This window comes from Ascaphus truei, chromosome 6 (assembly GCF_040206685.1).
Source record: "Ascaphus truei isolate aAscTru1 chromosome 6, aAscTru1.hap1, whole genome shotgun sequence".
Lineage (NCBI taxonomy): Eukaryota > Metazoa > Chordata > Amphibia > Anura > Ascaphidae > Ascaphus > Ascaphus truei.
In genome coordinates, this window is record NC_134488.1 from 103,634,457 (window position 1) to 103,660,244 (window position 25,788).

General features: G+C 41.9%; 1 protein-coding gene across 13 annotated transcripts in view; it reads left to right on the top strand.

Moving 5' to 3' along the window:
- TNNT1 (troponin T1, slow skeletal type) overlaps positions 1-19,600 on the top strand; it is a 42,203-nt gene extending 22,603 nt beyond the window's left edge. For 4 of the 13 annotated variants that reach the window (XM_075605466.1, XM_075605468.1, XM_075605469.1 and 1 more), the window contains 9 exons: positions 10,487-10,508; positions 12,436-12,496; positions 12,596-12,712; positions 13,657-13,734; positions 16,359-16,472; positions 16,692-16,801; positions 17,361-17,451; positions 17,545-17,585; positions 19,110-19,600. In XM_075605466.1, coding sequence (XP_075461581.1) covers positions 10,487-10,508; positions 12,436-12,496; positions 12,596-12,712; positions 13,657-13,734; positions 16,359-16,472; positions 16,692-16,801; positions 17,361-17,451; positions 17,545-17,585; positions 19,110-19,155 — 680 coding nt within the window. In that variant the 3' untranslated portion in view covers positions 19,156-19,600. Of the gene's footprint in view, positions 1-252; positions 277-1,416; positions 1,444-10,486; positions 10,509-12,435; positions 12,497-12,595; positions 12,713-13,656; positions 13,735-16,358; positions 16,473-16,691; positions 16,802-17,360; positions 17,452-17,544; positions 17,586-18,864; positions 19,076-19,109 lie in introns of those variants that run through there. The other 9 variants (XM_075605457.1, XM_075605459.1, XM_075605460.1 and 6 more) reach the window with 4 other exon arrangements.
- The last annotated feature ends 6,188 nt before the right edge of the window (positions 19,601-25,788 follow it).

Consider the following 25,788-nt stretch of genomic DNA (forward strand, 5'->3'; position numbering starts at 1 on the left):
CAGCAACGTTATATCTTATTGGACGACCACAGCCGCCATCTTATTTACATGAAAGTTCTAGGCAACTAAAAAATGTAATATCTATGGAAATGGAAGGTCCCCGGAGCTAAAAAAAAAAAAAAAAAGAGAGGTTACACGAGTTCTGAGTTTGGTTGCATGTCTTTTAGCGTGTTTTAAACTGCAGCTTCTCTTCCTCTCTCTGTCCTGCCTGCCTATCTCCTGCTATTCTGCGGCTGCTGTTGCACTTCACAGAGGAACCTGATGTGGAAGCAGAAGGTAAAGAGGATTTAATAAGCACTTGTTGTTAGAAAGGCCAAAGCTACGACTAATGAGGTGAATCAGCTCCTGATCAGTTACTGTCATTTCCAGATAGACCTTCCTGTATCATTATGAGGTCTTCATTTAGGTCAGAACTAATTGGCTTGCTCTCATCTAGGCTTGAACTACATGTTAAGTGCTGCCTGACAAAGGGGGATGGAGTCATTTGTTACACAGCAGTAGTCTCTGAGCAGACACAGCCATTTACTCGAATAGCTGTTACAGTCTGGTAATGAACACTGCCACTCAATAAATGACCCCTCTTTCTAAAATAGTCACCATATCTACTGACTACAGCTTTCCTATAGTGCTGTCAGAACGCAGGTTATTCACAGCTAAAAGGCTTGTTAGAAATATGTTCAGCAATCAATCATCAAACTTTGGCAGAAAAACTATTTAACCCCTTTATCCTTATGAGCTCGTCTTGAGCAATGATTTGCGTGCTGCATGATCTCGTATCGAGCTGCAAGCTTTTCATTTTGTCTATAGATATCCCAGGCTTACAGCCCATTCAGTGTTCAATCAATTCACTCTGATTGTATAGCGTAAATATACCAGAGCTTTTAAAATGTTGCCAAAATCTTTTTACACATTCTTCATCAAAACCTTTTTTCAAAGCTCCCTGCCTGGTCACCGTCCTGTATGGTTTCATCTGTTTGCTGCTGATGAGAATAGCCCAGGTGTGGCCAGCTCCAGTCCTCAAGGGCCACCAACAGGTCAGGTTTTAAAGCTTCCCCTTCTTCAGCACATGTGGCTCAGTCAATAACTGTGCCACCTGTGCTGAAGCAGGGATATCCCTTATACCTGGCCTGTTGTTGGTCCTTGAGGACTGGAGTTAACCACCCCCCGGAATAGCCCGTCTGTGAATAGCAGCGTATATTGTGCATTTTGGCCTTTCCAGCTGTAAATGAGTTATATTTATATATTCACATCATATGTGGTTGAATCAAAGTTTAGCAATAAACCTTGTATCTTTAGAATTTTCTGACAGCATCTATTTTAGCTTCTGTTAAACTGCGGCGTCTGCTTGTCTCCTTCTCTACCTGTCCCCTGCCTATGCTGCTGCCCTGTTGCTGCTGCTGCTGCTGCTTTCTTCAGAGGAGTACGGAGAGCACATAGAAGAAGGTAAACCAACTTTTCTGTGTCGTAAGAAGTTCAGTGTTTGGTTTATGAAGAACCAGTGAAGCCCCATTCTTCTCTTATAAGCAGTAACAACAGGAGGGAGAGGGAGTAGGTGGTAAGATACCGTTTATTGGACCAACAAGTACATTAGTTGATATGTTACAAGCTTTCAAACCGCTCCGTTTTTCATCGGGCTCCCACCTACTCCCTCTCCCTCCCACCTACTCCCTCTCCCTCCCTTATTACTACATGGAAGAAAGGGCCAACACAGTTACCCACCATTATTTGTCTCTTTAAAGCAGCCCTATTAGATTATGCATACAATATACAGATTAATACAGTATGTACACCCCATTTATTCAAAAGTTACCAGATTGCCTCTAAACTGTCTTCTATTTTGTCATTTCCATTAGTAATTTATGTATCTCGTCTTTCTGATAGAACAGTTCCGCAACATACAATGATGAGTATTTATTTATAAAATGTTTTACCAGGAAGTAATACATTGAGTGTTACATCTCGTTTTCAAGTATGTCCTGGGCACAGAGTTATGATGACAAATAATACATGGTTACAAGTTCATAAGTGAACAGGGTATACATTATATACAAGACATTGCATGCACAGTTAGACATAATATATATTAAAGGCGTATGTAACAGTTACAGACCAGATTAAAATGTGACTCAGTTTTAGTTTTGAAAGAACTTAGACTGGTGGCGGCTGTGAGAGTCTCCGGTAGATTATTCCAGTTTTGGGGTGCACGGTAAGAGAAGGAGGAGCGTCCGGATACTTTGTTGAACCTTGGGTCATTGAACAGTCTTTGGAGTCAGATATCAGATAAGTGCTGCATGTGGTAGGGGTGAGGAGCTTGTTCAGATTGACGGGCAGCTTGCCCAGAAAGTATTTGAAGGCAAGACAGGAAAGATGAACTTTGCGCCTAGACTCAAGTGATGACCAATCTAGTTCTTTGAGCATTTCGCAGTGGTGTGTGTTGTAGTTGCATTGGAGAACAAAACGGCATATTGAATTGTAGAGGGTGTCACATTTACCAAGGTGGGTTTGGGGTGCCGAGCCATATACTATGTCCCCATAGTCGATAATTGGCAGCATCTGCTGTGCGATACACCTTCTGGCATATGCAACACAGATAAAATGTCAAGGAACACATGAAAAATAGGTTTCAAAATCACTAGACTAAGTCAGAACAATTGTAAAACCAAGTAGCGTTGCTTTAACAGTTATTTCCAATTCATATTTTTCAACTTTGTTGGTTTTGCAACTCTATCTCGGCTGGAGCAATGCACAGTGCATCAATTATGTGCATTATAGTGTGGCATCCCAATCAATATCCATTCCACTGAACAGGATTCTGCTCTTTTTTACACATCCTGATTGACTTGTCGGTTCTGCATCACATGAATTTTGTTGTCCAACTCATACCCCATTTGTTGTGAGATCACAATGGACTCACATGGAGTGCATTCTCTCATGCCAATCCCCCTTGCACCTCCCTGAATGAAGTCAGGAGTGGGTGAATGGAGGGAATGAAAGACACAATATTTTATTAATGCTTTTTTTCATAACTAGGGCTGATACAGTACGCAGTGCTATGCATTGAATTTTGTATACACAATGATTCCCTGCTAAGAGTTTTAATTAAATGAATCTATCGCATAGTGGGATAGATACAGTACAGCATTTTCAAAATATAAGTTATACTGTACCTTGTGGGAGGATGACCAATGATCAGTGAGAAACAGACACTGTTTGCAGCAGGAACAACAGTAAAACAAATCGCTCTTGTGGATACTCTGTCCCCTTAAGGCAAAGTAACAAAATAAAAACCTACTCCACTCAGGAAGCTAACTAAACAAAACACTTTTCTAACTACTATCACTGGCCAGCTAAGCTAGTTCTCAGTCAAACACAAAAAATGCAGCAACAGTTAAATGGGTAGACCTTACCCTCACAGGTACAGTATAATAAAGCAGAAGCACAGTCCTTTCAAAGTTATATTTGGTGTGTCTCAGGACTCCAGGTGGACAGCCTTCTCTCAGTCTGTGTGAGACACTGGCTGTATTCTCAGGCTGACAGCCTTCTCTCAGCCTCTGTGTGAGACACTGGCTGTATTCTCAGGTTGCCTTTTAAACCTTGCATCTCAGGCTGATTACACCTGAAGCGGCTGTCAGCAGAAGTTATATCATGCTGGGAACAGCACACGCTCTAACCTCCTGCTGACATAAAAACAGTCTCTGACTGTCACAACATGTATATCACGATACTGATGAACACAGTTATGTTGATCCTCTATACATTTATTAACGTTAAAGTGATCTGTGACATTTTTGAACTCTTTATTTGAAAAGGCCCTTTCCCGTTCTGTTCCTGTTTGATAAATATAGTATAAACCTTTAATAATGGTGCCAAAAAGCTTTGTAACAACATTGAAAAGAATGGTATACTTCTGTGTCCTCCTATTATTTATGTCACTTCCTTTGACCCCCGAGTCAGAGAGATGTTAGTGTGAGAGAAGAAGAATATATAACAGAAAGAGGAAGGGTGGGTGTGAGAGGGGCGCAAAGAATGTGAGAAAAAAAGTTTATTCGCTTTCAATGCAGAGACCCCTGAATTGCGTTAGATGATAATGCATCACCAAAATGTCCATTTACTAACAAGAACTCTTGCTTAATCTGCAGTGCCACTCAGGTGTTTATTTTGGTATATACCCAAGTGTAGTGATTTTAATATGTTGTAAAATATTACAATTGTAACCCTCCTTGACCGGCTCTAAAGGAATCGAATTGACATGGCAGTGCTCAGTCTCTCACCCCTCTTGAGGGTGCTGGGTCGGTACAGGCTGGGCATGGATATGCAGATAGAATAAGGATGGGCGCCAGGAACTTTTATAGTAAAAAAAAGGAGCTTTAGTCATCATTCGTTTATAAGGCTCGCCATAGTTCACGTTAGACATATGGTGGCAACTCATAAAGTTACTCTGTGCTTCTTGTCCTGGTAGCCCTCCTACGCTGGGGAGGTTCTTATGCTTGTTTCCAGATTGGCAATCTCCGCATAGCGTCAGTAATGCCCCATCTCAAGTGGGCCCCTGTTGGGAAAACACTCTGCTCTCTGGGATCAGTATCCTGTTAATGTGCACTGCATACCTTGTCCATGCATATTTGATTGGGAGTTTACAGGTGGGGCTGACTTGATTATGCTCCGGAGCTACTACTCTGAGAACTACTGCTAAGCACTTGCTCACTCTACTTCCCGCAGGAGAAAAATCTTGGGCCATTACGGTAGGTGCTAACTATATACAGTAGAGCACATTCCTTAACTGAAATTAGTGAACAGGTACAGGAAACTCTTAATATACATATCTATACACAAACATATTTCCATGGCCCTATTGCTACTATATCAGCTTCTGGCAAGCGGGAGGAGATGTCCATCTCACTGGAACTCCTGCTGCCCAACACAGCAGAAATAGCATTAAGGACCTTCCTTAGATCTTGTATCTTGTAGATAGGACACTCCACATTCATCACATCTTGCAGTGTATGACAATTCTCCTCCAGGGCGCGGACAACCGGCATATAACGTCTGGAAGAATTATTCGCCTTGAACTGAAATAATAAAGACCCCTCCTAGGATCTCATAGTGCGTGACTGTCACTGCAGGCACATTAAGCTCCATCTCAAACTGAGGTAGACACGGTGTACAGTGTTCAGTTTTGTTTTTCGGTTGAACACGGGAAGACGTACTGCAAACAGCTCAGTCGAGTAGGGACTCATTCAGGGACATGTCCAACAATTCAAATCTTATTTGAAATACAAGAGTACAATTCAGAGCACACGGCAAAGTGTGGCTTCATAACACAATTACCCGCACGCACTTTCCTCTCTTCAACATTAGCCCCTCCACTGTCGAGATAGGACTAACTCTTTTATTCTTTGACCATCATTCATGAAAATATTTTTCATGAAATTAAATTGAATTGGTGTCCCACCATACTTTCGCGCCCCTTCTGGTAGGCGGGCACCTTACAATACTTGCACCCGCGCACAATTGTTGCAAAACTGTTTTGTTGGCGGGAAACCGACTCCAATCACTTCTGAAAACTCTGTTTTACCGGTAAAATTTGGACCCAGATCTATGCTGCAACCTCCCTTTTCAGGACACTTGCAATTCTAAATCTTTGGGTCTAGCAAATATCAGCATCTGGTGCACAAACTTGAGAAATAGTACTTGATACTGGAATTGGGCAAACTACTTTCACTGGCTGGTTATAGCAGTCCCATTTACTCATGCAAAATAGTTTGTTCTTTTAGCAGGAATTTGGGGCCTACTATAATTCCGCCCAACTCTCTTGGTATAATAACTTTTGAAGTACAGTCTTAGCTCCTTGTTGTGCACAAACTTTGAATACACGACCTGTGCACATAACGTTCCCACTGAAAGGGAACGACAATTTATTTCTCTTTGGCAAAACTTGTAGCTTGCTTTTAGAGAGGAACTTAGCAAAATAGCACTCAGCACTGTTATCTTTCAAAAATCAGCTCCTAATACATAGTCCGCAAAAAAACATTCTTTGATCACAACTTGCACAATCATTTCACATTTTGTAGAGACTTGCAAATCGTCCTCTTTAACGAGAGAACTGGTCAACACAGCCGTTTGGGAAACACTACTGTACTTTCAAAAATACTCTTTACAGTGTGATAGCAACAAGCACAGTTTCCACAGCGGTAAACCCACAAAATCTCGGTCAAAATATTCAAAACACTTTTTTCTTCTTCAATTTAACAGTTCCAAAGCGAGAAGAAATAAAAAAAACTTTTCTTACGCCTGCCCCACGTTGAACGCCAAATGTAACTCGCCTTGCACAGCGCTAAAGCAATTTACATCGAATTGACTGTACACATGGCAGTGCGCAGGCTCCCATACCTGTTCAGGGCGCTGGGTCGGTGCAGGCTGGGTGTGGATATGCAGATAGAATAAGGATGGGTGCAAGGAGGTATTTATTTTTAATAGTATAAAACGGAGCTTTATTCAACATCTGTGTATATTGGTCACCATACGAGGCCAGACTTCACATTAGATGTATTAATTAATGGCAACTCATAAAGTTAATAAACACACAATCCCAGCAAGCTCAAGAACCCCAAAACTAATAACTCATAAAGTTACTCTGCTTCTTCCACAGGTAGCTCTCACTCCTACGCTGGGGAGGTACTTATGCTTTTCCCCCTTAGTATTGGTTACCAAAGCAATCTCTTGCATGGCATCAATAATGTCCCCTCTCAAGTGGGCCCCCTGTTGGGAATACACTCTGCTCTCTGGGATCAGTATCCCATTACTGTGTACTGCATACCTTGTCCATGCATATTGGATCGGAGTTTACTAAGGACCTTCCGGTGAGGCAGATCTGATTATGCTCCAGAGTTACTACTCTGAGAACTCCGGGGACCCCCAAATCCCAGAAACACTTACCTCCGTATTTGGTGCCGGTAGCCATTCCGGCTGAGCTAGCTGGGCTTTAAAGTTTAAAGCTCCAGCATCACACGGGCCAATAAGAAGTCAACCTGATGATGTCACAGCTTATTATTGGCCCGCAGGGCGAAGGAGCTTTGAACAGTGGCCATTACGTGCAGAGCGGCTACCGGCACCTGCTACAGAGGTGTTTCCGGAAGCAAGGGCTGCCCAGAGCTCACATTTTTGGGGTTCAGCTCCAGAGACACCACTGCTTCAATCCTGGGTAAAAAAATAATAATAATATATATATATATTGCTTTTTTAAAGAGCTTAGATTGCCGCTTTAACAACCTTTACTGTGGGAGTAGCCAGATAATATGATGACGATATGATGACATGACTACCATATACTATATTGCTTCATTCTACACAGTTATTTTAACCCTCTATCCTCTATAGATGTTTTGTCACACTGTTTTCAGGATTGTTTTGCACCTTTAAATTTGTGGTTTCAGCTGGTAAAATGTAATCGAGTATTTCTTCCCAATCTTCATATCCATTCCTTTCCTACTTTTTCTATTAGCCAACCTTCTCCGAACTATTGCAACAACAAAGTTGTCACAACATTGTATTATGCATTTTGCCCTTGTATTCATAGTAACTTTTTATATTTGCTTATCAATATCTGCTTTTCCTGCTTCTTGCAACAGTTTTACAACGTGCCTTTGTTTAAGTATCACAATGTTTTCTACTTATTTTTAACTCTATTTTCACCTATCTTTTTTTGTTTTGCCTCCCACTAATAACTCATACAGTTTTTATTAATCTCTTCAGTCTTAGCAGAGCCTGCCATGTATTTAGCATCAATGCATTTCATGGCCCTCCAGCAATTTAATTTGTTATATTTCTATTTTCCCCCTGTGGATTTTCCTCCTTCTTTTTGCCTCTCTTTCATTTTCTCATTTGGATATCTTATATTCTGGGTGACCGTTTTTCTTTAATGAACGTTTGTTTCCTTAATACTTTGTTTCACAGGTTTGTCCATCATTACCAGCAGCTAAACTACATTATTTTTCACTAAGATGGATAATTAGATTAGTACTAACCTAAAGTGACTGAAGATATATATACAATTGTTCATATAAACTAAACTATTGGAAAAATGTATGGGACCACCAGCTGTTTGTGGTTATGATGATTATGGTTTGAGAATGATCCCTTCTGAAGGTTCCACAAACATATGTTATCTGGGCAATAAGATGATGGGGCATATTTACTAAGTGCAGCTATTCCGTAGGACACCTTCCGGCGTTGGAAAACATCTTGAAGTGAAAGGGTTGCAAGGTGTCTTCCAGTGTCAGAAGTTTTCTTATTGAGTAACACCACTTGGTAAATATGGACAAATATCTCTACTTAGAGTATCCCATCTGTAGATGCGCATGGTCTGGCTCTTCTCTTTTACACCACTGTGTCTATTCAAGGACCTAATGAAAGCATCATTTTGTGGAGTTCAGGATTAATATTGAAATCTTTCATTGCTGGTGGGATCTCATTGGCAGACTCCTCCAGCACAAAGTTATTATAACCTAGGGATGCATGCTCTGTGCATATTATGTATCTGCTTTTGATGGAAAGTTCTTAAAAATCAATACTATATTTAGAGGCAAAAACTCAATTACCTTTAGGACAAGGGAGCCGAAAGTTCGGTGACCATGACGTATGATCACTCTGAGGTGCCAGACAACACTAGGATGGGGTTTTCCCTAATAAATACTCAATACATTTGTGCCTTCAGAATGGGACAGCTGGTACAAACCGTTTCTCTCCTAATCGTCATTGCTAGATTGGGCAAAGATGTGACTGGCAAACGGATTAAATAAGATCACACAGCTACAACGCAAACATATCGAATGTGTCAATGTGTTTATTCTTATAAAAGTCCCTTTATTTTTCCTCTCTGTTTTTACTTCTGTTTGATGGGTCCCAATGACAGCACGCCATGGTATGTCTTCTAATGGATGGATGGTCATATTTGTGTGTTAGTGAAATTCCTAATGGTGCAGCTACATTTAGCTCATTATATGAATAATCGGGAACTGCAAGAAAGTGAAAGCACCGTCACCTTCCAATTCTAACTGAAGTTATGTTCAACATCTATTACAAATATCAAATGACAGAACATACCATGCACATTGCTTTTGTTAGAGACTAGACCCACAATAAAAAGGCTCTCTTTCCAATGTTAACAGGATTAAGGCAAAGTCCTAGACCTGTTTTTTTGTGGTTGGTTTTTTTTTTGCAAAATTGAAAATTGTCTATTATTTTAAGACTTCCCAAAAACTGTTTTGACTTCATTTTCTTTTCCATGATCTTGCTCAAAGTTCTAGTAGCCGTATTGGTTTTGGAGAAAAGCAGATTCCTTGTAGGTTGTGATAACTTTTAGCGAACTAGCATTAGAGTACTTCATTGATGAAATTGTTCAGAGCATTCTAAACCTTATATGTTTCTTCTTCAAGTGTACAGATTAATCTCCATAATAGAAATCTACTGTATTAAGTGTATTTATCTTCCTCCCATTTAAAACAAGTAAAAAAACAACTGGCACAGGAATAATTCAGGCTTCAGCAAAAGGGCAGGTTGGTGAATGTATGTAGGTAACATTTTAGCCATTAGAACGCCTGCCATGTGATACTGACCATGTTCAAACGGCCAAAGAACTATTAGAAAAGCTTTTTTTTTTTTTTTTAATCCTAATCCTACAGCAGGCATGCTATACTGAATCCCCCCCTCCCCTCCCCCCCCCCCCAAATAGGTCAGGTTTTCAGGATATCCCAGCTTCAGCACAGGTGGCTCAATGAAAGACTGAGACTCTGATTGAGGAACCTGTGAGGAACCTGTGCTGAAACAGGGACTTATTGAGCCACCTGTGCTGAATCAGGGATAGCCTGAAAGCCTGACCTGTTAGGGGGACTTGAGGACTGGAATTGGGCACCCCTGTCCTAAAACAGCAGATAGGACTCCGGAACCAGTGACATTAAAGATAACAACTTTGTATTATGAGCAGTGAAATAAATATGCCTAATGTATTATATATAAACTCAACACCGGTATGGTACAGAAATGGTACTGATGTTAAGAGGGACATAAGTCTGTTTAAACTAGACTGATACAATGGTATAAAAATATGTAGCTTCAAGTGCCTATTTACCATTATTATTATTAGGATCAACGTAGCAGCAAAAGTGCCTGCAAACATAGACATTTTTGTCTGTATCTGTGTCAGTTGAAACATTTGAGGCATACTATCATGACCAAAATCAAGCGATTGACATTGCATTGTAAAATCCTACAATATTAAGTACTTTGCCCTTGCTTAATTTGTGGTCTAATTAGATGAAACAAAGTGACGACTCATTAAAAATCGCTCTTCCAAAACCTGCTTGTTGGAAGTATTTGCATACCTGGACCAAAGTGACAATATGAACAGGTATTGTTACCTTATTTCTTGCAGACATCACTGCGCTGTAATATTAAACCATTTTATGTATTTTATCTCTATCTTTGTTCACAGAGGAGGAACGCCCCAGGCCAAAGTAAGTATATTTCTTTTAAGGAGTCACATCCAACTGTCCAACAGGCAGGTCTCACTCGGTCAGTCCCACTTATTGGAAGCAGTAAAAATAAAGAGTACAAAGTGATTGTACCCCAAAGAAAATTCACTTAAATGCACACCACTAGTTAAGATATAACTTTAATTATTTATTACTTAAAACATACACAGCTTAACCCCGTTATAGCGCGGTCCTCGGGGGCCACCCGCGACCACTGCGTTATAAACGGGGTCGCAGAAAAAAATGGCCACCGAAAATTATTATATATATTTTTTTTTGTGGTGGCACCGTGTCCGCCGGAGGGGGAAAGCTGAGAACTCTCCCAGCGTTCCCAGACCCGGTGGGGCAGCGGCAACAGCACACAGCACTTACCAGGCATCTGGCAGCTCTTCTCCCTGTCTCTGCTTCCTGCTTCTGCTTCCGTCTTGCGAGTGCAAGCTCCCTTAAAGAGACAGTGTGTGTGTGTGTGTGTGTGTGTGTGTGTGTGTGTGTGTGTGTGTGTGTGTGTGTGTGTGTGTGTGTGTGTGTGTGCGCGCGCGTGTGTGTGTGTGTGTGTGTGTGTGTGTGTGTGTGTGTGTGTGTCAGTGTGTGTGTGTGCAGTGTGTGCAGTGTGTGCAGTGTGTGCAGTGTGTGTGTGTGTGCAAAAAAAAAAACAACTTTTTTTTTAATTCGGTGTCCACGCTCAAACCGCGTTATAAGTGGGATCCACGTTATAACGGGGTTGAGCTGTATTACCGTGTGTGTATGTAACGGTGTTTAAAAAGAGATTAAATCAAATGACAGATGCACCAGAGTCTCCTCTCATATATAAACACTCCTACTCAATAATAATGGTAGGGTGATGGGGACTAAATGGTGCAATCAGCCAGGGTGGGGAGACCTACCAGATCAGTGAATAGCACAAATGGTGAATTGGAAGGCGTTCATGTTTATGTTTCGCTCTATGGTCTCTTAGACTTTCAATGCAGTCTCACTCTTTAAGTGTCTCCATCAAAAGACACATTGTGGTGTAGAGACCCCAAATCTCACTGTGGGCCATATTTACTAAGCACTGCTAGTTTACAAAACACCTTCCAGCGTGGCTTAGTAAATTCATCTCATTCATATGAATGGGCTGAAAGGTGTCTTCCGGCATGGATGGTGTCTTATGGAGTAGCGAAGGAAGAAGCAGATATCCAGGCACACAGGCTCAATCAAAAGGTGATTTCTTTAGCACAAAAACATCCAACGTTTCGACTGCCACGTAGTCTTTGTGGAGGTGAGGGCCTTGACAAAGACTGCGTGCCACTCGAAATGTTGGATGTTTTTGTGCTAAATAAATCACCTTTTGATTGAGCCCTTTATCCTTTGACAGCTTTCAATAACTCAAAAACCCCTGAAGAAGGCACAAGTAAGGATACGCAAGTGACAGGAATATTAAAGGCGAGGTGATAGGTACCAATGGACTTGCAGTTCAGTGTATTAAAGTCTTGTACAAAGCTTGACTGAACTGGACAGCGTAGGAGTTGATACTACATTGACAACAATTTCTTGAGAGTATCCCTACCCTCTGTTACCTATTCTTAAACAATAGGTTGCCCAGGGATGGTCCGATTAGGAAATGCGCTCAAAAGAAACATTTAAAAATACTGTCAAATATTTGATTGTTTTATTTTAGAAGGAAACTGAAGAGCACGATTTCCACAAACGTATCATATAATATGAGGGGTTAAGCTGTGACGGGCAGAGAAAAGATGGGGTAGATGGGGTAGAAATTCAGATGTTGCAGACCTCACTGCAAATAAAAGTATAGGGACTAAAGAAAGAAAGTAGTCCTGTAGCATTCCAGTAAGTAGGGGGGATGAGGGCAATACATGAGCCAAGTCATTCTTCTGTAAACGTTGTATCAATGCATTGTGTTTATACACAGACCAGTGGCTCCACAACTCATTCCTCCTAAAATCCCAGAGGGAGAGAGGGTTGACTTTGATGTAAGTATTACGTCTGCCCCACAGATTGCACACATTAATCCAATGACTTTCTAATTCTCTCACACACTCTCTTATTTGTTTTATCTTTTATCACACTAGGACATCCATAGGAAGCGTATGGAAAAGGATCTTCTGGAGCTTCAGACCTTAATTGATGTTCACTTTGAGCAACGGAAGAAGGAAGAAGAGGAGATAATTGGCCTAAAGGATAGGATTGTATGTACATTTATTATATAATGTATACTTGTTATTGTGCATTGTGCGAGCTTTCGAGATACACTGATCTCTTCTTCCGGCGGTATTACAATGGATAAAGCAAGAGAGGTTTAACTTAAAAACAGTGCATCTTGGAATGTATCTGTGACTGAAGCCTATCCCTCGCCCCTGTGCAGTATGCAATTTATGACTTGAGGTGTTAAATAGTCCCTGAATGCTAGTGATGTAAGAGTGTGTGTATGTGTGTAAATATAAATGTATACATCGCCCACAGTGTTTACAGCGCTTTACAAAAGGTTTGTGTGGATTGGGATTGTATACCAATGGTGTGGGTAGGTGTAGAAATGTAAGAGGGTGTTGCAGTACTGTAACACGGTACAGATACCTCTACATATATATACCATCCGAAAACCGCAAGATCGTCTGCCTTTGCAGATATAGAACGTTAATTAACGTTAGTGTGTTTGTCCTTTTTTTGGCTATTATGCCTAATAAATAATTTATTTTTTGCATCAGGCCCCTTTTTTTGATTTTCCTCTTTTTGGCAGTGCTCTACTCCCTCACTATGTTCCAGATATAGAATAAGCCCTTAATATCCCAGATGTGCCCATTCGTTATTTCCACTTTATTTGCACTTATCCACTGTGCATACTACCCAGCACACAGGCCTATCACGCAAGATACATGTGTACAGAGGAGGAGTCGCCAAGTGGTAAACACACTGTCTCTGGTGTGGGATAAGCCGGTTTAAATCCCAGTGATGGCTTCTTGTGACCTTGCAATGTACTTCAGGATTTGTACATCATCAGTACATCATTAGATTGGGACCACTACAGGACAGGTTATCATTACGTCTACTCGCATAACACACTGTTATCATTCACCATACAATAATGCAGAATACCTTACTAAACCAAAGATCCTCTCCCTGTATTACTGCACAGGAAAACCGCAGATCTGAGCGGTCAGAACAGCAGCGTTTCAGGACTGAGAAAGAGCGGGAGAGACAAGCAAGGCTGGCCGTAAGTAACACTTCTTATATATAGAAAAGGAAAAACTAACTAGTGAATTTAAATTTTTTTTGTGAAAAACCAAATAATCACAAAATACATATGTGACAGGCGGCTGCCAAAGTTATAAGACTGACTACCTATGTCAGATATCATAATGTGCAAAAAAAAGAGAAATAAATTCAGAGCCTGATATTTTAAGTCTCGGTATGATGTAACTCACGTGGTGAAATATAATAGATCCGACCGTTCGGTTTTCAAGAATATGCCACAAGGTGTTTGTTGCACTATCACAGCACTTCTGCTTCACTTTTGAATAATTCAATGAGTTGGTAGATCGGGGACGTAAGCTGCTTCTACGTAGAGAAGTCAAGGACCTCGCAGAAGCGAAAGTCGGCTTTATAGAAATAGAAGTATATACGCTGTGTTATACCTCGTAGAAAAATCACTAAATTTTCATGGAAATTTGAGCAATTATAGGTCTGTCACAGTAGATTATTACATTTAAGAGTTATTTGATAATCTAATAAATATTCTTTGTCATTGGCGAGGGCATGATGACCTCATCAAGTGCATACAGTAGTTACAAAAAGGTGTTTAGCGAAGAAGATAAGCACGTTATAAAGTGCTAGAGGCAGAGCAAGAATGTTGGTCTAAAACACTTACAGAAAATATTTCTTGATAAAGGACGGTCGCTACGAGGACTAAAAAAATGAATTTGTAAAACAATGTATTGTTCAGAAGTGGGAGAAACTGAATCAACGCATTATTGATTATGCAATCAGACTCTTCTTCGGCCGCACGTTTCGGCAGAAGTACATTTTGAACACACACTTTAACCATACTTTGAACTCAAACTTTATAGTAAATTTAGTGTTTCGGATTAGATTACAACAGTTTAACACATTTACGAGCTACGAAGGAAAAACTCCTATTTCTCATTTAATGACCATGAACCTCCCTGTATATGACATAATACAGTGACATCAATTTAGTTATCAGTTGATTGTCTACATTGTGCTTCTTATATAGTGTTAATTTACATATCAGACCTACAATTGTGCACATTTTCATGGGGATTGGGACAGAAATATATAAGATTGAAAAACGAAAGGTGTTCCAACAAGGTGTATATCTATGTACAGGTAGTCCTCGCTATCCAACATTTCACTTTACAACGAATGGCATATTCAACGCTTTACAATGTAACCCTATGGGCCACTTTTCAATGCCAGAATGCGTTATCCAACGCTCACCGCCACTGATTAACATGGGACTCACTTTACAACGGTTTCACTATCCAATGCTACTTCCAGAACGGATTCCGTTGGATAACCGAGGACTGCCTGTACAGATGTTTGCAATGGCACTACTGTTAAATCACGCACCAACGTTAATGCATTTCAATGCCCTAACAGGTACAATAACATGTATGCACCCTGGATGATCCATGTCTAAAAAATTATGTGAGTGCCCTGTCTCTAGGGTTTCCAGGTATTGAACCGGACTGTCCTGTATTTGGACACTGTCCAGTAAAAAATAAGAGGCAATACTGGACATGCATGTGTCCGGTATTACCTCTCTGGACATACTGCACCGACACACTTTATTCGAGCAAATACCCGGTATGTACCTGGCAGATACCTGGAATGCGCCGCACCTCACCTCTGACAAGCCCTGTTGCGTTTGCCTTCCCAGCCATGGTTCATGCCTGGCTGATGGGCGGCTGATCTGTTAAATGATAATGATTAGGATTTAATAGGCTGCAATGCTTTGCGTGTCCACCAGATGGCATAAATTCATGAATTGTAATGCAGTATATATATATATACTGTGCAGTATTGCAGCCAGCGGGAATAAAATGCTTCAATCCCTGCCTGGAAAATAACTCAATGCACTCGGGCAGAAAACAGTCACAAACCTCAATACACCCGGGTATACCCGAATTCGTGGGACTAGCCGAGCTCGAATAAAGTGTGTCGCCAGTGTACAGAGGTGACCAGGCTAAACCTAATGCGGGGGCAGCCGCGTTTTAAAAATAGCGCGGGTGGCGCGCAGCAGACTTCGGCCAAGAACCGGATGGTTTTCCCGCGCCTCGGGCGCTTTCAATAGTAAGCGCCATTAGCGCTTATCTATTGAAGCGGCCGCCGCGCTGCAAAATCCGTTTTTAAACGGAGAGAAGACCCGCGGCGCTCCCGGCCAGCTCCCGGCGAACTTTAGATTAAAAGCTGCCGCAGCAGTAGGGACATGACCAGCTAGGGGGCTGCGAGGTTTCCCTGAGCAGGGAGAGAGCAGGGCTGTTGCTATGGGGCTGGGTAGCTTCCTCCATCCTGATTGACTACTGCTTGGTAATGCAGCCAATCAGGAGGTGTTAGGAGCCTGAGGGTGGGGCCTAGGAGAGAAAGAAATAACATGGAGGGGAGAGAGGTGAGAGGAGGAGTGTGTGTGGGTGTGTGTGTGTCCTGACTCGTTGCACCTTTCATCATTGTGTCCATTATTTTTGGAGAAGCCATCTGGCAACCCTACCTGTCTCTGGAACACACCCACGCATAGTTACAAAATGGCTACATGGGGCTGCAGAAGTCCCACTCAAAAAGATTTATCTACTGATGTTTTTTCTAATTGGTTTCTATTAGGAGGAAAAAATGAGGAAAGAGGAAGAAGAGGCTAAAAAACGCGCTGAGGAAGATGCCAAGAAGAAGAAAGTACTGTCCAACATGGGGGCCCATTTTGGGGGATATCTTTTGAAGGTAACACATTCCCTACTGCATTTAATACTAATTCACATTATGAATTGTTATTATTGTTTCAGAATAAATTAAAAAAAAAAAAAAAAAGAAAGTTAAGAATTATTGAGGATGGCATCATAATGCCATAAACTAAAAATGCCATGAACTTTTCAGCATCTCGGCAGTTATTGCCAAGGTGGGGTTCCTCTCCGTAAAGCTAATCAGTGCCAATGTTTTTAGGCAGAGCAAAAGAGGGGAAAGAGACAGACAGGGCGTGAAATGAAGAGGAAGATTCTGGCTGAGAGATGCAAACCCTTAGGCATTGAACACATGAATGAAAACCAGCTCAGGTACAGTATCCTGTGTACACATGTGCAGGGTTATTCATAAAGAATAGGATGGCAGGGTATGGGAACATGTAAAGGGGTTGCATTGGGAGGCTCAACTAGATCCAAATCCCCCTCCTCTCTTATTTCTATGGTGTTGCTGCGCTCCAATTTATTTATTATGCTGTTCTCCTTTTTTCCTAAGTTACAATATTTATTTTAATTAGTCACAGCTTTTCTTACCACTGATCTCCACTGCACGATCATTGAAAACAGAAACTTCCAGTGTCCCCTGTGATCTAGAACTCTAGAACAGAGGGGCTCCGCTCCAGTCCTCAAGCCCCCTCCCATCCCCCCAACAGATCAGGTTCAGGTTATCTGATTGAGTCACCTGTGCTGAAGCTGGGATACCTGTTGGGAGGGCTTGAGGACTGTAGTTGAGCAGCCCTGATCTAGAATAATTGCAGCAGTGGATTACACATTTAACACTTTTGCTGGGGCTCCCAACCCAGGGAACAAGTTTTATAATCCACCCAGCAGCAGTGGTATAACAACAGATATATAAGTGTGTGTCTATTCACAGAGAGGCAGCGAAAGAACTTACAGACTGGATGTATCAACTGGAGTCTGAAAAGTTTGACCTCCTGGAGAAAATGAAAACACAGCGATATGAGGTAAGTGACCAAATCCATTACTGACTTGCTGCGTGACGTTGCAATGTAAGTGGTACAGTATAATAGCCATGACGTCTTCTTTTGATTTTCCAGATCAATGTGCTCTATAACCGCATTAGCCATGCACAGAAATTGTAAGTAACATTCACATCAGTAGTCTCATTGGTTCCTAACATTGTATAAATAGTTTGCAAATAATTACAAAAAATCCAAAGACAACTAGGTTTTGAAAGCTTAGGCAAAATCCTGCAACATTACCATCTGCTATATAGAGCATGGTGTGCTATTGTTTGATTCATTACATAATGTAATACTGTTCTGTAACAGCCAAAGTAAAGATACAGTAAAACAGCTTTACAGAGATAGAGTTTTAAGAATATGGCAACATTAAAAGATGTAAATCTGTTTAGTTCTGTGTTTTAAAAAGCGTTTAATGCTAATAACAAAGGAAAGCAAACTAAGTGTATGACCAACATAGTTAAACAGATTTTAATAAACGGGCAGCTGACATGTGGAAACAAAAATCTAAAAGAGATATGTAATAAAAATGTTGTGGAATTTTACAGAATTCTGTAACAATGAATTTCTTAAAGGCAATGGTGTTTGTATTGGAGATGGGCGTGGGGCATTGCAGTGAGCTGCATCAGTGAATAGATGGGGAGACAGTAGCCCTCTTTTTATTTTTACGGTCATATCTTATTTTTTTTAAATAACTTAATACAGTACCTATCTTAAATGAGTGGTTGGACATAGAGGGCACAGAGCAAATATATCATTATTATTCCTTCTCCACAAAACTCAATTGCAACAATTATTTTTCTGATTCCTGGACATTGGGGCTGTACAAATCCCGGACAATACCAATGTTCATCTTCTTTTCAAAGCCTTGGAAACTTTATCTAAGTTTATATTGAATGTCGTGAGTAGAGCAGAAGCTCTTGTAGGTTTACAGGCAAAGAAAAGCCAACTGGTTCACATATTATCTGTGATACGATCAGGGGCAGATTCCAGACAAATTTCGACCCGGGCGATTTGTCTCATACCGGCCCTCCTCCTATGATGCAGCATCATGTGAAGGCACATTGTCATGGCGACGCATAACCATGTGACATCACGTTGCCATGTGACGTTGGGTTGCTATGACACTGCGACACTGCATGCGATGCCGCTCCGGAGAAATTAAGAGACACAGAGGCCCCGTGCTCTCCTCCGGCAATCAGTTTAATTGTTGTGGGAAAGAGCACAGGGCCTCCTTTAACCACCTCCTTTAATCAAGCCCCCCTTACACTCCACCCCATTACATTCTCTCCCCTCACTCCTCCACCTCTCACTCACTCCAACACACACACACACACCAACAATCTTACCTTGGGGTGAGGATGTCTTCTCAATGCTGCTCCTGCTCTCTGCCAGTCCGGGGACTCCGCAGCTCTCTACCCAAGGGAGAAGATTGCAGTGACTGCCTAGCTGCTGCATCAGGAGCTGGGGAGCCACCGGCCGCCGTCACTGCTGTGGACACGCAGCACCGGCCCACCAGGGCAAGCCCGATTGACCGATAGGACAATCCGCCCCTGGATACTATGAGCTAATAACATCTACTATAATCAGAGGTCTGAACTGCACGTGTTGTATATGCCTTTTTTTTGTGTGCACCACAGCAAAAAGGGAGCAGGAAAAGGACGCGTAGGTGGCCGCTGGAAATGAGAAGATATAGTGGTGATACAGCTGTTATCAATCCTCGGCTGAGAAGAACCATGTGCCTGCCCCTGACTTAAGACCTCATTTGTGCCCCCTGATAATTCCTACACGTGGCCATTGAACTACATTCTAGCACCTAAGGCCTTATTTATTAAGCTTTGCTACTCCATAAGACACTTTCCAATGATGCAAGACATCTTACTGCCCATTTACTTGAATGAGCTCTAGGTGTCTTCTGGTGCCAAAAGGTGTCTAAAGGAGTACCACTACTTAGTAAGTATGGCCTTTAATGGTTGATGTTACTATATCTCCCATATACTGTACTATACTATACTACGGAATAATCTGCATACATTTTTGGTCAACAATCGTCTACAATGATGTGTATTTTAGGCCTAGCATTATGCCATAAACAATTCCCTTGCTAAATAAAAATAATTAAAAAAAAACATTTACCTTGTTGATTTCCTATGTTTTATTTGTATGGTGAATAAACCATGTTTTGTTTTTTTGATGATTTACCACACTTTTTTTTTTTTGTTACTTTTTATTTAAAATTTTCAAGACCGGTTCACAAGATTTTTAACATATATCACATAACACATTTTACAGAACAAAGAATGGGGGGTTCAATAATATTGGGGGCAGGAGGGAACGCAGGTTGTAAGATAAATACAAGACATACAGTGCTACTATTAACATTTATATATATCCCTTCAGCATTTGGGGCTCCAGTAGATCCATATATCACCTAGAATCTTATTTGCTTATTAAAGTGTGTAAACCAGGGCTCCCAAGTATCAATACATCTATTGGTGCAGTCGTGAAGATAAGCCGACAGTCTCTCGAGATACATACACCACCTCCCATATTTTATTACAAACACATTGGAAAGGGGGCGGGGTTTCGTGTTTCCAGGAACGAGCAATGTATGTAGCATCTTGTTGCATTAAAGATATGAGTGATTATTTTAGACTCTTTTATTAATCTAAAATGTCATCTTTTCCATGGGGTTTTTCTTAGTACTGTACTTAAATTATGTTTCTTCTGTAATTAAATAACTTTCATCTGTCAGCTCCATCTAGTGGTAACATTGCAGAACCTGGCTAATGAATCACTAAAAGATAAAAAGGACAGTTACATTTGTATCCAGGGAAACCTCCGATCCTTTTAAAGCCAATACATTCAGACATTAATTATCCAAGTGCCTCTCTTATATCTGGGCAACATATTAGCGCGTAATTGTGAATTTGGCAAATTTGGGACATTAGTCACAAAAAATGTTACTAAAATGTTGCAAGTGGCAATATAAAGGGTTGGAACTTTGCCCTTAAATGTGCAAAGCTTGTCATTTCACTGCCAGTTTAGCAATTATTTTAAACTCACTTGGCGAATTTTCGATACTGCAGCAAAAATGCCTTTACATTAAAATAACAGAAGATGTAAAGAAAGCTTGTGTAACTCAGCAAGTGTAATTCAACATTCTCACAAATGCTTTGCATCGTATGAATTTCTCAATACATTTCCGTAAACATCCATCAAGCGATCTAGACATCATCACATCTCTCTAGTGTACAGCCCTCCTCCCTCCTTACATCAGAACAAGTCAGAATAATGCAAAGATCCCGATTCCATTACGTACTGAGCCATCAGAGTGTTTGAGAGAGTAGCTATAGGTTGCAAAGTTGGCTGGTTTTAGGTGTTGGCTCTACAAATGTCTCTGCAATGGAAACAGAGCCTCAAGACGGGATCTGGAGACAAGAGTGGACGTGAGAAGGAGTTTTCCCTTTCTTTCAGAGACAATTACTCATGGAAATCATCTGAGTCCAAACTTGCTTCTTGTATTGTAGCTTCAAAGCTCAAAGTAACAGATCTTTAAATATGACTATTACTGCGTGAACTGACTGACACATACAGGGATGACTTGACACCTTCTTGTTAGTACAATTTGTTGTAACAAAAGATTTGTTTTATTCATGCCACAACAAGGATTGAATGACAAAAATACATCCAAAACACACCTGGTCCAAAGTTAACAAATAAATATATGTATTAACTATATTTCTTAATGGGACTAAAACTTGTATCTACACTGCTGTAGTTGAATCAGTAATATTGCTTTTAAGTGACCACTAAAGCCTGGGAAAATAAACATCATAAGTATCACGAAGAAGAGGAGCTCATATTATTTGGTATAATCCCTAGCCTCGGTGCTCTGTGCTTCTGTACTGGAATCAGTGGGTCATCGCATACACAAACTCAATAACTGGCAAGACCTTGTCAGAGAGTGGGATTCTTCTGGCAGTTCAGGTGTGTCTTGGTGAGAAAGAGTTCAGCACAATAAGGCTGTGGCCCCGGTACCTCCGCTGGCAGCACGTGCAGCCGATTCCCCGGTCTGCAGGGAGCTGCAGACCAAAAGACCGGGGGGGCGTGGCGAGGGAGTGACGGGGGCACGGTCATGATGTCACCCGGCAGGTCCGAACTCATTGACTGAACCGCCGGGGGCGTGGCTTAGCGCTCCGTAGCGAGTCCTGCTCTCAATTCTATTGAGAGCAAGAGCAACTCGCGCCACAGTGCTGCAGCCCCTCCTCGCAGCGGGCCTGGCACCATTGAGGGGAGGGCTCTCGTCCCTGCAGCGTCCGCCACAGCGGGCTCTGCAGTAGCCAGCGGGGACCAGCCCTTAGGATGACTTTCAGTTGTTTTTCTTTCTATACAGCCTGAATACTCATCAGCGGTTATGTTTGTTTGGTGAAATAAAAGCTGTTACAGTAGTTACTTGGCCAAGTGGGTAGCCTTCCTTCCCCACTATAACTTTGTAATAGAGCATTCGAAGAGGGTCAAAGAGGGTTATTTACTAAAGTCTCCATGCCACAAAACTAGTCAAAACCAGCGCAAAAGAAGTGCACCAGTTTTAGCACTGTGTGCTCATTTGCATATTATTACCCAGAATCCCTAGCTGCAGTGGAAGGAGTGTAAGAGATAATGGTGAAAATCAGGGTTGCAGACCTGTCTGAGACATGTGAATGTGCTCACAAGTGGGTATTTTTATTTGCTGTTTTAATACTAATGATTTCAAAGGGATATTTTTTTCTGTTAATAGTGCTGTTTTTTGCACTGGTTTTGAAGCCAGGAGATATCATAGTGTCAGGATTTATATGTGTACAAGTGAAATCCTATGTACAAACACCGCTAGACAAGTGATCAATGGTATTTTTGGTCAAAAGGGCATATCCCTCCTTTCAAGTGCCCATGTTCTAATTTTAGGAGCTACCATGTTTGGACAAAGTCAGTTTTTATTATGAAGGTGGCATCAGTTGCTGAAAGTATGGCTCAGAGGGAAGTTAAAATGGCTGCTGATATTTACACTCATTAAGACAGCAGTGGTTGTCATGGTAACAGCTGATGCCAGTAAAATAACAAACCAGTGAAAACTCAGCAAAAAATGAAAATAGTGATAAAAATGAAAAGCCAGAACCAGATCAGCACAACATGACCTATCACAGTGTTTTCAGTAGGATTGGTTGGACTGTCAAAATCTGTTTCCCGGGCTTTCCATTCAAAATCCGTTCCGCAGTGTAAAATCCGTTGACGGATTGTTCCAGTTTCAATCTGTACGGATTCATCCAAAACCGCCACTGGATACAATCCGGACTGAGTTGTAAGAATCTGATCCGCGGTTTCCCCCAATCCATTGCCGGATTGTTCAAAATCCACACACGGATTATTAACCCGCCAGGTGGATTGTCAGCGACAGAAAAATAAATGATTTTTTAAAAAAAAGCTGAAAAAGGGCAGATCGTCCTTTTTGGGACTGATCCGCAGAAATCCACCAACCAAAAGGATCCAGCCGATCCGAGGCGGATCCAGACCCACAAACAAGATTCGCCCGTGCTCTAGTTATGACTTCACTTTTGGCTTTGGGGGGGGGGGGGGGGTGGGGGGAAAGGATGGAAACTGCTATTTAAACTCTTTCATTGTAAGCAGCCTCTTGGCAGGGAGGGGTTAATGCCAAAGTCTGTATATGTGGAGTGTCACCAGCTGAGATCCCCTTTATTATATTATTTGTGATGGTGGTGGCCTTGTAGCTTTGATTTCTGGCTATTCCTTTTGGTTTCACTGAGATGCATGACCACCATACAACGCTGTTCTGCATTCAGCCTTCAGCTTTATATCTCTCAAGAAACTGGGGTCTATTTTCAGTATTTCTGTCATGTGTGCCAATTCCTCTTTTTTTTCCCCATAGGAAACCACCTATGGGAATATGCGGAGACCTTTCCCACTGATGTGTGCAACCTGGATACCTCTAGAGACATTTACAAACCGTTTGGGTTTCCAAACAGTTCAGGAACTGTGCAAACGTTTTAGAGACAGAGTAAAAAAATACATAACATTACGACCACACCTCGTTCTTATTTAAAGGTGTTCCTCCTATTCTATAACGATTTTGAAAGATTTTCAGGGAGTTAATCATTAAACTCCGATAGTGCCGATCAGGGCACTATCGCCTGGAGACTCTCATTGAAAGATAGTGCCGCCATTGGCACTCGCAGTTTTAGGTTGCGGTTCCAGTCAGCACTGTAGCACACGCGCCCTGCGGGGGGGTTAGCTTCACCGCTAACTGCGGTCCTGGGAGAGAGAGAGAGATTGCGACGGGAGGTGGCATGGGGGGGTTTTGCAGGTGCGTGGTCATGACCTCACGCGGCTGGTTCGCCCTCATTGGCTGAACCGCCGCTGGGGGTGTGGCCACGCCTCCGTCGCAAACTGTAAGTGCACCGCTGGGGAAACTTGCGCGACAAGGTAGTAACTGGGACCGGACTAACTGGGGGCGGTGCTTAAACACACAGCACACGCCGAGGCGTGCGCTGTAGAAGGTACTGGGGCCATGGCCTAATGAATAAACCCCCTCTGCTTTGCAATACGTTGCCGGTCCCTCTGGCAACGAAGGGTTAAGTATCTCTAGTCCCCTTTTTGACACTCCTTTGGGTGTGCAACCTACTAAAATTAATCACTTTCAAATGTCAAATGTATTAGGGGGCTACTATAACTCTGTGTGCGGGAGGGGTCGTGGTGTCTGAGTGCCACAGCTCCTCTGGCACAGCGTGGTCACGTGATACAGGCATCCATTTTGAAGAAAATGGAGGAGGAGCGATCCTCTTCTTCTGTTTCTTTACTGGTTAGATTGGGTCCTGTGTCCATGGGAACCCAGGACACAATCTAAGCTAAACACAACAACACCCTCCCCTGGGCATGATGTAGTCACTACAGTCACCATGGTGCCCCAGAGTGCCAGTCCCCATAACTATGTCCTTCGGCAGCCAAAAGGTTATATAATGATGTCATATTAAAGCAGCACTATCAAAAGCATTCTACATTGTTTGTTTGTTTTTTTACAGGACTGAAACCTGGGGGAGTGATGGGGGGGAGGGGGTGATGAGGAGGGTTATGGGGGGAGGGTGATGGGGGCATTGATGGGTGAGGGGGTCCTCGTGAGCTATAGCACATTTTTTTCAGCTCTGATGAGTCCTCGGCTCTCGCGGTTCTCACTGGTGAATTTGCCAATGTTCTTGTTGGGGATTGACGTTTTGGCATGCGGAGCCCACAACAAGATTTACTTGATTCCAAGATTTTCCTCCCGGGGTGCGTGAGCCCTGGTGACTGGACCGCTATGTATCCTGGGGAATAAAAAGAAAAGGTTTGGTTTTTTTTAAATGGCCAGTCGTGACTACTGCTTTAAGATTAAGTTCCAAAGTAGCTATTAACACATTAACATAAATATTAAGACACTAGCTGAAAATACCAGTGTTGCTCTAGGAACCCACAAAATATTAAGATTCATAATGGATAATTTAAAAAAAATGTGCTTCTTAATGCGACATCCCCTGCTAAAATAACAACTCCACCCATAATTGTTTCATTGCTTCTGAGGTCCTGAAGTGTTTGATCGAGAGCCTCTAATGCGTGTTTGTAGGACATTGTACTCCCGTCCCAAACAATGGGACAATTGGCGGCTCCTGTATTTTTGCTAAGGTTGCAAATTAAATTTTCAGAGTGACCAAAATGAAGTGATAGCTTGAGGGTTGCATGATCATGTCATTTGTGATGTCATCAATTATGTAATTGCTGATGTCATCAGTGATGTAATTTGTGAATTGCATCCAAACATAGACAGAAACCTGCTCCTTGATCGCAGGAACCATCTTGAAAAATTTGGCTACGACAATTTAAGAGTTGTCCAAATGCATAGCAAACAGACAAACAACTATCCAAAATATATAGTAGATATAGGGACACATGCATTAAGTACCTGTATGGGTTATCGCACGCGATCCAGCATGAACTCCTATTGACTTGAATGGTAGCTAACGCCGCAGTAGGTGCGCTAATCCATACTGGTACTTGATGCATGTGCCCCATGGAGAGAAAACAGCTTATATCTGCAATATTTGAAAATAAACCTCATTTGTTTCCAGGTGACTTTTCTGATGACATTATAGATATTTTATGTAGGTAGTGTGCCACTCCAGTCAGGGCCGCCGACAGTTGGGGACAGAAGGGACAAGTGTCCTGGGCCTTGTGACTGCGGGGAGCCCGGCGGCCAGCACTGCAAATTGGCCCCGACCTCTGGCCAGGCCCGGCTGC